This window comes from Dipodomys ordii, unplaced genomic scaffold (assembly GCF_000151885.1).
Source record: "Dipodomys ordii isolate 6190 unplaced genomic scaffold, Dord_2.0 Scaffold176, whole genome shotgun sequence".
NCBI lineage: Eukaryota > Metazoa > Chordata > Mammalia > Rodentia > Heteromyidae > Dipodomys > Dipodomys ordii.
Window position 1 is genome coordinate 1,613,670 of NW_012267392.1, and position 12,195 is coordinate 1,625,864.

Sequence of the window (12,195 nt, forward strand, 5' to 3'; positions counted from 1 at the left end):
TATTTTGTTTATATAATATATATTGGTGTACTCTTTTAAAATTATGCTTTCCCCCCTCCTAAAAAAAAAACAAAAAAAGGAGCTAAAATGCTTTCAGAAAACTTTCAACTGTTTTGTGCTCAGCAGAGTTTGGATAAGGAACATATTTACTTATAGCAAAAATCTGAGATGCTTTAAAAATAGTTGGAAACGGATTTTTTTGTTCTCTACAAAATAACAAGTTACAGTACTATGTAAGAAGTATCATTTACTTGTTTTAGCAAGGTGTAGAGCTTATCTGTGTATTTTGTACGAGAGTCTTAAATGTTTGGTATTGCTGTTCTTTGCCTTGTAGAAGCAGATGGCTAAGAGGTGAGCTCTGGAGACCAAACCCCAGCCTGGGCCTCAGCTGCCCTGTGCTTTGGCTCCTTTCTTGTAGGAATAGTAGTAGTCACATCTTGGGATTGCTTGGAGGTTGGAAATTAGTGAATATTTGTGAAGCACTTAGAACAGTTTCTGAGACACAGACCACCTACCCATTATTGTCATGCTGCTTAATTGTCCTGATTTATGCAGTGAATTAAAACAAAAGAATAGCAATGCAAATTCATCTCCTAACTTAGGGCTGCTCATGCGTCCACTTGATTTGGTGGTTTCCCTCCTGGGAACTCGAGAATGGATTCTCTATTAGCCCATTACTCCCATCTGATCCACTGCCCATTCATGTAGCTTTCACGCTGAGACTAGATTTGTATTATTAAGTAGATGAAACAAAGAATTTTTGGGGACACATGGAAATGATCTATTAAATTTTTGGCATCCATAAATAAAGCATTCTGAGAATACGAATACAAACCATTCGTTTATATTTTGCCTGTGGCTGCCTCCTTCTGTAGCCACGGAGTCTGGAGCTGTGACAGACTTGATGGCCTACAGCACTAGTTACTACCTAGCACTTTATCAAACAAGTTTTCTGTTCCTTGGAGATGAAAACATTGTAGCCAATGCAGAGGTATTCCTTTTGTTAATGTTCTTTGCTTCAGAAATTATGCCTACAGTACAAATTTGAGAAGATGATTTCTGTGTAGTGTATTTATTTTTTGCATATTTGTAGGTCAAAAGCCTAAGCTTAGGAGTATTTTTTCAAAGAAATATGTTTATTTTAAGCTGGCTAAATTGTAATCATAGCAAATGTCCCAATGATATGTAGCAAACGTGAAATAAACATTGTCTAAACTGAATTGTCAATTCTTTTATATTTCCTTCCAAATTAACAGGACAAGTATTGTTTTATATTTTTTTATTTTTATCACAACATGCCTCTCTGTCCCATATTCAACTAACCCAATCTAATAACAAAGAAATATAATACCTTGCTGGGCATTGGTGGCTCACACCTATAATCCTAGCTACTCAGGAGGCTGAGCTATGAAGATCATGATTTGAAGCCAGCTGGGCAATCAAATAGGAGAGACTCTTATCTCCAGTTAACCTTTAAAAGCTGGAAGTGGAGCTGTGGCTCAAGTAGAGCACCAGCTATGAGCCCTGATTTCAAGCTCTAATTTTGAAAAAAAAGTATACTTGGAATTTACATGCTGTAACTTCTATACCCTGTATGGTAATTTTTTTTTTTTTGGTCGGTCTTGGGACTTGAACTCTGGACCTGGGCTCTGTCCCCGAACTCTTCAGCTCAAGGCTAGTGCTCTACCACTTGAGCCACAACACCACGTGTTTTTTCTGGTGGTTTATTGGAAATAAGAATTTTGGGGACTTTCCTGCCCAGGCTGGCTTTGAACCATGATCCTCAGATCTCAGCCTCCTGAGTAGCTAGGATTACAGGCGCTCAGTATATTTTTTTTTATTCCTCAAGTTTTTTAATAAAAAGTGAAGACTGGAGCTGGGTGCCAGTGCTCATACCTATAATCCTAGCTACAGAGGAGATCTGAGGATCAAGGTCCAAAGCCAGAAAACCTGTGAGACTAATCTCCAATTAACCAGCAAAAGGCCAGAGATAGAGGTGTGGTTCAAGGTATAGAGCACCAGCATTGAGTGAAAAACCTAAGCCTAGGCCCTGAGTTCAAGCCCCAGAATCAGAACAAAAAAATAAATAGACAAGAAGAGAGAAGCTTGAATGAATCCTGGTTTAGAGTAAGATATACATATTAATTTTAATATTTACAGATAGAGGTACAGAAATGTAGATATAGTGATACTGGTTTAAAGTCACTTTATTTTCTTAGCTCTGTCTATGGAGAGGGCCTAGAAATGCTTACATTCCATAACTATTGAGCTCAGAGCTTTCTCTAATAAAAACTGAAGTGAAAGAGGAAAAATTAGGTAGATGAGAGACAACACTCTTTCCTTTTCCTGAAGACTTGGAAATAGATGAAAGCAAAGACCCCTGACTCTGGAGCAGGCCCACACAGGGGACAAGTGTCTCTTCCCTTGGGGTTAAGGAGACAGTGCCAGATGCCAGAACAGCTGAGACTGGCCCAAAAGGTAGGAAACCCATCTACATCCGGCTGATTTCCAGGCCTCCTTTTCCTGTTGCACAGGAAGTTTGACACCCCCACCCCATCCCCCACCCCCGCAGGGAAGAGAGTGGACAAGACCTCATATAGCATAAAACAACCCTCTCAACCGAGAGTCCCGGTTGGGGGTTTATAACAGCCTGCCAGTAGCTATGAGGCGTGCCTCAATTTACTTGGTGCCCTACCCTCACATTCAACTGACCTTTCCCTCTATCCTCATCATCCTTTATCAGAAAGAAACAATCCAAGACCCCTACAGGGGTATCCATATCAGGGTTTCTTAGACAAATGGCTGATCATAGGGCTGATGCTGTAAAAAATGCTACCTTATGGTGTCAGGTATTTTTTTTTCCTTTCCTGGGGCTTGAACTCTGGGCCTGGGCTCGGTCCTTTAGCTTTGTCTGCTCAAAGCTGGTGCTCCACTACTTGAGCCACAGCTCCACATCTAGCTCTTTGCTGGTTAACTGGAAATAAATCTTATGGACTTTTCTTCTCAGGCCGGCTTTGAACCACGATCCTAGATTTCAGCCTCCTGGGTAGCTGGGATTACAGGTCACTGTCCTATTATTGCCCAGGCACTTTCTAATTTGGGGGGGGGGGCTCAGGGGCTTGAATTCAGGGCCTGGGTGCTGTCCTGAGGCTCTCTGTGCTCTACTACTTGAGCCACAATGCCGCTTTTGGTTTTTGAGTGGTTCATTGGAGATGAGCCTCACAGGGAGTTTCCTGCCAGGGGTTAGCTTCAAACTGTGATCCTCAGATGCCAGATTCCTGAGTAGCTAGGATTACAGGCTTCAGTCACTAGCTCTCGGCTAGATTCCCCCACCCCCCCTTAGGAGTCCTGGTGCTTGAACTAAAGGGCATCTGCACTATTCCTGAGCTTCTTTTGCTCAAGGCTAGCACTCTACCACTTGAGCCACAGCGCCACTTCCAGCCATTTCTGTTTATGTGATGCTGAGGAATTGAACCCAGGGCTTCATGTATGCTAGGCAAGCACTCCACCACTAAGCCACATCCCCAGCCCAACTTTCTAATATTTTAGATAAAAGAATGTTCTACCTTCATCAATGAAATTTAAGCACACCTTAACTGTTTTGATCCACACCTCCAGGACACTCCAGCAGCCACGGGCTGGAGGACTGAACAACCTGAGGGCAAGATGTCCCACTTGGGGGCTAGGACCCCTCAACGTGGCCGACAAACTCCATCCCAACGCCGGGCCTCAGGGGCGCCCCTCCCTCTGCGCATGCGCAGACAGCCATCCTCCGACTCGTCCTTGCCTGGTCTCCGGTCCCTCGTGGGAAACGGTCCCCGGCGTCGGGGTCCACACCGTGAGGGAGCGGCAGGTGAGCCTCGGGAGAATGAGGGGGGTTCGTGGGGGTCGGGAGGGGGCGGGCAGGAGGCAACCGGTACCCCGATGGGTCTGAGCCCCTCGGAGAAAAAACAAAACCCGTGTACGCAGTTGCAGTACGGCTCGGGCATCACTGCCCCGGGAGGGCGCTTGGGTCGCCTCGGGGGACGAAGGGCTAGACTAACGGGGTGCAGGCGCGCCTAGGGCCCCGCGGCCAGCCGGCGGCGCGGAGGTATGGCCGTGGGAGGGAAGTGCGCACGCGCGTTGCGTGCGCTGGCCTCCGAGCGGGGGGTGGGGCGGAGCTGCGGAAAGGGCACGCGCCGGTTTGTGACGGGCCCAACGCATGCGCGGTTAGCGCGTGACGTATTGGCGTGCGCGTCGCGCTGGAAAGGGAAAGGGGGCAGGACTGCCCGGAAGAGAGCGGCTGAGCCAGGTCGGGTGTGAATGAATTACTGAGATTAACGCTCGCGAGATTGGGTCTTTTTTTTGTTTGAAATGCGGATGTCAAAAATCCTGAATGCCTTAGGTGGTTTTCTTTGCCCCCCTTTAATTTAGCTGGCTATTACATCTCTTTCTGCTGTGTGTCATAACCTGAGAGGGTCCCAGGAAAGGGACTTGGAGTCGCTCCCTGGGCTTGGATGGACGCGGGGCGTGCCCTGGCAGTCACCAGGGCCCTTTCCTGGCCCGACATGCTCCATCCGTCAGACCTCTTTGATGTCTTGCTCTTTTGTTGTTTATTGTGTATAATCATGACACAGTATCTATCTTGAAGCCATTGAAGGCTCTGGGACTACTAGGTTAAGAAGAGACAGGTGAGCTGGAGCTGAGGGGTGGGTGCACCACAGCCGCACTGCGGAGCCTCGGTGGACCAGTGTCTGGCTTGAAAGGCTTACCAGCTAAGCTAAGGAAATGCTGTTATTGCCCCTTCCTAAAAACCCGTTTCTTCATATCCTGGAGCAGCAGCTGTCCCATCCAGTGGTGGCATCAAGCAGATGTTGAGGTTCTTGCTTTCCTGGCTTTATAGGCCCACGGGATGGTAGGACCTGCAGGCGGGTCCTTTGTAGTGCAGCTGTTTTGACTACTGAGAGATTTAAACATATATGTCCCAACTGCAAAAGCTAGGTGACATGCACTTGTCATCCTAGCTGAGGTGAAGAGGAAAATAAGAGGATAGAGATCCAGTCAAGTCCAATTAAAAACACACACACAGACCTGGCTGGCTGCCTATGGCTCACATGTAATTCTAGTTACTTAGGAGGCATCGAATTGAGGATCATAGTTTGAAGATAGCCTAAGCAAGAAAGTCCATGAGACTCTTTATTTCCAATTAAGGAAAAAAAAAAGCTGGAAGTGGAGCTGTTGTTCAAGTGCTAGCCCTCTAGCCTCGAGTACAAAGCCTATAGACAGCACCCAGGCCACGAGTTCAAGCCCCAGGACCAGTACACAAAATGAAACAGGAACCTATCTCAAAACCATAGCACAAAGTGTTGGAGGTGGAGGTGTAGCTCAAGTACTAAAGTACCTGCCTAGCTAGGGTGCAGCCCTGAGTTCTAACTCCAGTGCAGCCAAACAGGGTGGGAAAAAAAAATCAAGTTTCAGAAAGTGACTTATTTCAAAGGCATGATTTTGTTGATACCAGAAGGTTAGAACTCTGGTTTACAAATTCCTGGGACATTGGCATTTGTTTTGCCACTTGGATCACAGTTAGTCTGTGTGTTGTTGTTGTCTTCGCTGTCTCCCCTCCCTCCCCCTTTCTTTTCATACTTAATTGGAGATGTCTCAAGGGCTTTTCTGCCCAACCTGGCTTCAAACTGCTACCTTAAGATCTTGGCCTCCAGGGTAGCTAGAATTTCAGGTGTGAGCTTCCAGCACCCAGCTTCAAAGTTAGTTTCTTATTAAAACATGCCTTAGAGAAACTTAACATAGTAGCAGAACATTCTAATAGGCTATCTCTCTACCATTTGAGCCATTCCATAAACTTGGATTACCTGACCCTAGGGATTAGTGATGTTAGCAGGTAAATATTGATAAACAGGATGGCCTGAGGTGTTTTTTTTATCTTCAATTATGACAAATCTATACTATTTCCACTTTTAGATTACTGTTATTTGTTAAACTCATTTATGTTTTCAATTTTTCTGTATCACAGAACCTAAATTGGTAATAAATCAATAAGAAACAAATGTTTACATTCACTCAGTGAAAAAATATCATGTCTAAACTCAACATATATCAGAGCCACACATGGACATGTAAGTATTATATGGACCTCTATAGGCAGATGAATCCAGGAACTGCCAAGCAGGCCAAGTCTCTCCTGACATCCTTCTTCCTTTCTTCTCCATCAGCTCTCTCTCCTCCACCAAGAGCAGAAGATGAAAAAATCCCAGGTGAGTTTTCTCCCACTTTAAAGTTTGAAAACCAAAACAAACCAAAACCACTGACCTGTCCTCCAGAGGTCTTGTATAACTCACTTTTCTGTATATACTGCTGGTTCTTGCAGTGTTGGTTTAATAAGTGTTCATAAGTTTGTGCTCATAAGTTTGTGCCCTCATCAAATGTTGAGAAAAGGACCTGTTTTGTTTTCTTTTTTTTACTTGTAGTCTTAGGAACTTGGGTGGAAACTCAGTTTGTATAAGATATTCAGTGTTATTCTACATAATAAGCATAAAAGGAGGGGTTCTTCTGCCATTTTCTTGTAAACTAAACAAAAAACAAAAAAACATTGTCCTGCTAATTCTTTTCTACATCACAACTGTTACAGGGACATGTGTCATTCAAGGATGTGTGTGTGGACTTTACCAAAGAAGAATGGTATCTCCTGGACCCTGCTCAGAAGATAATGTACAGAGATGTAATTCTGGAAAATTACAGCAACCTTGTCTCAGTAGGTGAGTTTTTTTTTTTTAATGTGACTTCCAATCCTATGCATTTCTTAGTTGCTGAAAGTGAAGACCCTGTTGCTTTCTGATTCAAGTCAGACTGATCTCTTTGCCTGTGATAAAGTGTTCTTTCCAGTCTTTGAGGATTATAAATGTTTGGGTACCTTCTTTGAACAGCTCCTTTGCCTTCATTTTTTTTTTTTCAGAGTGCACAAATCTAAGCTGTTTGTCCTCCACCTTACGGTATTCTGTTTTACAGGGCACTGTGTTACTAAGCCAGAGGTGATCTATAAGATAGAACAAGGGGAGGAACCCTGGATACTGGAGAAGGGGTCCTCAGGCCAGAATCACTCAGGTGAGTCATTGAATCCACAGGCAGGTGAAAACCAGAGGAAATTAATCTTCAGTCCTTGGTTTAGGGTTTGTTACCTGTGGAATATTTTTCAGAAATTCTCTTTTTCACCCCAGATCTTTAGAATTGACAAAGGATGGTTGGCCCACATCTTGCTGTCTTATATAATTTCCTTGTATGGGATTCTTACTCATAAATGCTTTTGTCTTTGACATTGTAGAGTGATTTATTTGTACATATCATCCAGTCAACTGGCTTTAGGTTTTTGATTTCTTTTTCTTAGTTTCTCTTTATCTTTTAAAGTTATTCACCATCTATTTTCTTTTAGACAGTTGGCATATATTCTTGCACTTCTTGCATACATTCCACTTAACAAAAATATGATGGTGAATAGTCATTGTGGCTCAGTTATGTTCTAGGCAATTAACAGAATAATATCTAGATGGGTACCTGTAGCTCATGCCTGTAATACTAGCTACTCAAGAGGCTGAGATATGAGAATTGTGGTTCAAAGCCAGCCTTGGCAGAAAAGTCTGTGAGATTCTTATCTCTGATTAACCAGCAAAAAATCCAGAGGTGAGGTTGTGAGGACAAAATAGCCCAATGAGAGAACAAGGCTCTGAGTTCAAGCCCCAGTCCTACATCTGAAGGAAGTACTGGCAGGAAAGAATGGAGGGAGGCAGGAAAGGAAAGAAGGAAGGAAAGAGAAGAGAAAGTCAGGAGAGAGAGAAAGGGAAGAAGAAGAAAGGAAGGAAGGAAGGAAGGAAAGAAAAGAGAAACATTCTCTAGTATCTTGTCTTTCATCCTCAGTATTTCACCTCATTTGGTAGAGGTGGAAATGATTCACATGGACCTCACTTTTTTGGAACTGTTATTTTACCATCTCAGAAGAGGTAGAGGAAACAGGTCTAGTAATACATGCTAAGAGGTAGATCGCAACAGAGGGATTTGTTGTATGTTATAGTGAATTACATAAAAAGTAGTATCTTCTGAAAGACAGCATACATAGGATCTTACAATGGGTGGATGTTTAGTGACTTTTTGGCTTTCATGTTCTTACAATCACTAATGCTTATATTATCAATTAAAAAAATTAAAGTAGCACTTCACTGAAGGATGTATAGGTTTCAAGGAGAAGAAAGGCTGGAATGCCTCTAGTTAATATACTTTTTAACTAAAGGATACATTATTGGGAATGACCAGTGTATGAGTCTGATATCTAGCTGGAACCACACAAAGGTACTTTTAACAGACTTGCAAATTTTTAGTTTGAACACATAATGTGAATCAGTTTTGCAAGGTTTTATTTATTATTTTTTGGTCAGGGTAATAACTTTTATCTATTGTCATACACATACATACACACATATACACATAAATATGTAAATCTATATGTGTGTATATATTGTATTTATGTATTTATATCTATATATTTTTCTTCTTGCCAGTACTGGGTTTTGAACCCACAATGCTTGGCTTGCTTGCTCTGTTTGTGCTCTACCTAACTTGAACATGGCCTCCAACCCAGATTTTTTCTAGTTATTTTGGAAATTAACCTCATAGACTTTTCTGCCTGGGGCTAGCATTGAACTGTGATCCACCATATTTCAGCCTCCTGAGTAGATAAACATACAGGCATGAGCCACCTGCACCCTGGTCATAGATTATTTTTGAACATGTGATTAACATGTCATATGGACAGCAACAGTGAAGTAACAACTTTATGAGTAAGTATACTGAAGATCTAGATACCATATACAGAAGTATTCCTGTAGACCTCACAGATTAGGCCAAACATTAAAGCAAGAGTCATAAACGAGAAACCTCAAATAAATGCAGATTTGAACACCTGTGTGTAGTGACAGATGTGTGTGTGACATACTGTAGTAAGTAGGTCATGGGAAGATGAGGTATAAACTGTGCTCTGCCTCAGCCAAGCTTAATTCTCCCTCCATTATATTTCACAACTACTCTTTATTAAAAAAACAACTGTGGGGCTGGGTAGGTGGCTCAGTGGTAGAGCGCTTGCCTTGCATGCACGAGGCCCTGGGTTTGATTCCTCAACACCACATAAGCAAAAAGAAAAAAGCCGGAAGTGGCGCTGTGGCTCAAGTGGTAGAGTGCTAGCCTTGAGCTGAAGAGCTGAGGGACAGTGCCAGGCCCAGAGTTCAGGCCCCACAACTGGACACCCCCCCCCAAAAAAAGACAACTGTCCCATTTACTGTGAATTTCCTGTCTTTTGTGTAACTTTCAGATTATCTCCATCCCCTGCTTATCCTATCTTCCATTTATTGCACTTCATCTAGCATGTTTTTCTACCAACTTTTGGAAACTCCACCCTTGTCAATAAAATTAAAGAAAAAGCTCTTCATCCTGGGCTTTCAGACTATTCTTTTGAACCTGAGGAAGTTGATACTTATAAAACTTTGGTGTTAATATATATTATAGAAAAGAAGCATGGCTGGGCACCGGTGGCTCACGCCTATAATCCTAGCTACTCAGGAGGCTGAGATCTGAGGATCACGGTTCAAAGCCAGCCTGGACAGGAAAGTCCGTGAGGCTCTTATCTCCAATAAGCCACTAGAAAACTGGATGTGGTGCTGTGGCTCAAACGGCAGAGCGCTCGCCTTGAGCTGAAGAGCTGAGGGACAGTGCCCAGGCCCAGAGTTCAAGCCCCATGACCGATAAAAAAAAATGAAAATAGCATGGACTCTGGTGAGAATCTACTCCAGTGATCTTGGTGAGAGCAGTAAGGACATATCTGTTACCACCTAAGCTTGTTCATTTTCTGAAACATTGGGCTCCCCAGTTTTTTCCATGTTTATTGGCTCTGCTGGGCTCATCTTAAAATAGTGTTTGCGTTTCTTGATTTTTTTGAATGAGCCACTTGGATTCCCTGGGGTGTAGATTTTATTTGACATTTTTATATCATTTTGAAGTTTATAAAGTGTTAGTCATTGCCCTTTTTTTCTCATGAGAGCTAGAAAAGTTTCCCTGAACTCAATCATACCAGGAAACTGGGTCTAAAGCAAAAGAATTGACTGGATTAGAGCCTTTGTGTCCAAATTCACCAGAAATGTGTGATTATTTTTCTCATTTCTAGAAAAGAAATGGAAAGATGATGACCTATTAGAGAGCAGCCAGGAAAATCAAGATGAACACTTTTGGCAGCTCATAGTCACCAACAACAAACCAGTAAGTGTAGAAGGTGGTGATAAACTTAGGAAAACTTTGAATCTGGACACAGACCAAATGTCTTCAAGAAATTGTCCCTTTAAAATATGTGATACTTGTGAAATGAGTTTGAAAAATATTTCAGATTTAATTATTAGTAAAAAGAACTATTCCAAAAAGAAGTCTGATGAGTTTAATGTATGTGAAAAATTAGTCCTTGATATTAGATCTGAAAAAATCCCTGTTGGAGAAAAACCTTGTAAATACAACCAAAAAAGGAATATTCTCAGACATCATCAGGACCTCATTCAACCAATTTTTGACCAGCCTTTTATTTATAATAAAAATGGCCAAGGCTTCCATGAGGAAGCCTCCTCTTTTACAAGTCAGAGATGTCAGATAGGGGAGACACTCTGTAAATACACTGAATGTGGAAGAACCTTCATCGACAGCTTAAAGCTCAATGTATCCCAAAGAACTCATTGGGAGATGGAGCCATACGAATGCAGTATTTGTGGGAAGCTCTTTTATGTGGATTTACAAGTTGGACATCAGAGAGCTCCTTCAGAGGACAGTAATTATGAATATAATGAATTTGGGGAAATCATCTGTGACAGTTCAACTTTCATCATCCACCAGGGAGCTTACACAAGAAAAACTCCCCACGAGTATAAATTGAATGACAAAGCTTGGGAAAAGTCAGCCCTCTTTAAACATCAGATAGTACACATGGGTGGAAAACCCTATCCATGCCCTGAAAGTAGGAATCATTTCAGCAAGAAGCCACATCTCCCTCAATCTCGGAGAGCTCATTTGGGAGAAAAAACCTTCGAGTGTGGTGAGTGTGGTAAAACATTCTGGGAGAAGTCAAACCTCACTCAGCATCAGAGAACACACACAGGTGAGAAACCCTACGAATGTACTGAATGTGGGAAAGCCTTCTGCCAGAAACCACACCTCACCAACCACCAGCGAACACATACAGGAGAGAAACCCTACGAATGTAAGCAGTGTGGAAAAACATTCTGTGTGAAGTCAAACCTCACTGAGCATCAGAGGACACACACAGGGGAGAAGCCCTATGGATGCAATGCCTGTGGGAAGTCCTTCTGCCACAGGTCAGCCCTGACTGTCCATCAGAGAACACACACAGGGGAGAAGCCCTTTATATGCAATGAGTGTGGGAAATCCTTTTGTGTGAAGTCCAACCTCATTGTACATCAAAGAACTCACACAGGGGAGAAACCTTACAAATGTAATGAATGTGGAAAAATGTTCTGTGAAAAATCAGCTCTCACTAAACATCAGAGAACTCACACAGGGGAGAAACCTTATGAGTGTAATGCATGTGGCAAGACGTTCAGTCAGAGGTCAGTCCTCACTAAACATCAGAGAATTCACACAAGGCTGAAAGCTCTTTCAACATCCTAAATGGTCAGAAGCCGTCACAACACCTGTTAGGTTTGTTATCCATGTTTTAAAAATGAGATTAGGGAATTTGACAGGATGCTATGTATACACCAGAGGGGAACCAGGAAGATAACACAGAACTAGAGGGAATCAGGGAAAAGCATATAACAGCAGGACCCATCAGCTGCACTGGACATTGACCAAAATGAACTAAGCAACTCAATGGCAGTGATGGGAGGGAACAAGTGGGAAAGAGGGAACAGCTGATGCTATGCAAAACAAAAGAAATGTACGTATCATCCAATGTGGAAGAAATAACCATATTGCAAAGCTCATAGAACTCATAAATGTTACAGACCATGATAGACAATTTGCTCCAGGAAAGTTAGAGTGTGTTTTTGACTTTAACTGAGCATCACTATCCCACAATACTGTGAAATTTGGGAAATTATATAACCACTTAATCACAAAAATTTTTGGGGAAAAAAAGGATGCTAGGAAGTAACTTGAAAGTAGCAT

The 12,195-nt window shown here is 42.5% G+C and overlaps 1 protein-coding gene across 4 annotated transcripts; it reads left to right on the top strand.

Annotated features, from left to right (window-relative positions):
• The first annotated feature begins 3,776 nt into the window (after positions 1-3,776).
• Positions 3,777-11,801, top strand: Znf248 (zinc finger protein 248). 4 transcript variants are annotated; one of them, XM_013033750.1, is made up of 6 exons: positions 3,780-3,853; positions 6,008-6,110; positions 6,207-6,248; positions 6,623-6,749; positions 7,000-7,095; positions 10,196-11,801. In XM_013033750.1, the coding sequence occupies exons 3-6, from the start codon at positions 6,234-6,236 to the stop codon at positions 11,695-11,697; spliced, it is 1,740 nt and encodes a 579-aa protein (XP_012889204.1). In that variant the 5' UTR covers positions 3,780-3,853; positions 6,008-6,110; positions 6,207-6,233; the 3' UTR covers positions 11,698-11,801. The 4 variants fall into 4 exon arrangements, with proteins under 4 accessions (XP_012889206.1, XP_012889204.1, XP_012889205.1 ...); XM_013033751.1 differs by lacking the exon at positions 3,780-3,853 and adding an exon at positions 4,244-4,291; XM_013033752.1 differs by lacking the exon at positions 6,008-6,110 and having other exon boundaries at positions 3,777-3,853.
• The last annotated feature ends 394 nt before the right edge of the window (positions 11,802-12,195 follow it).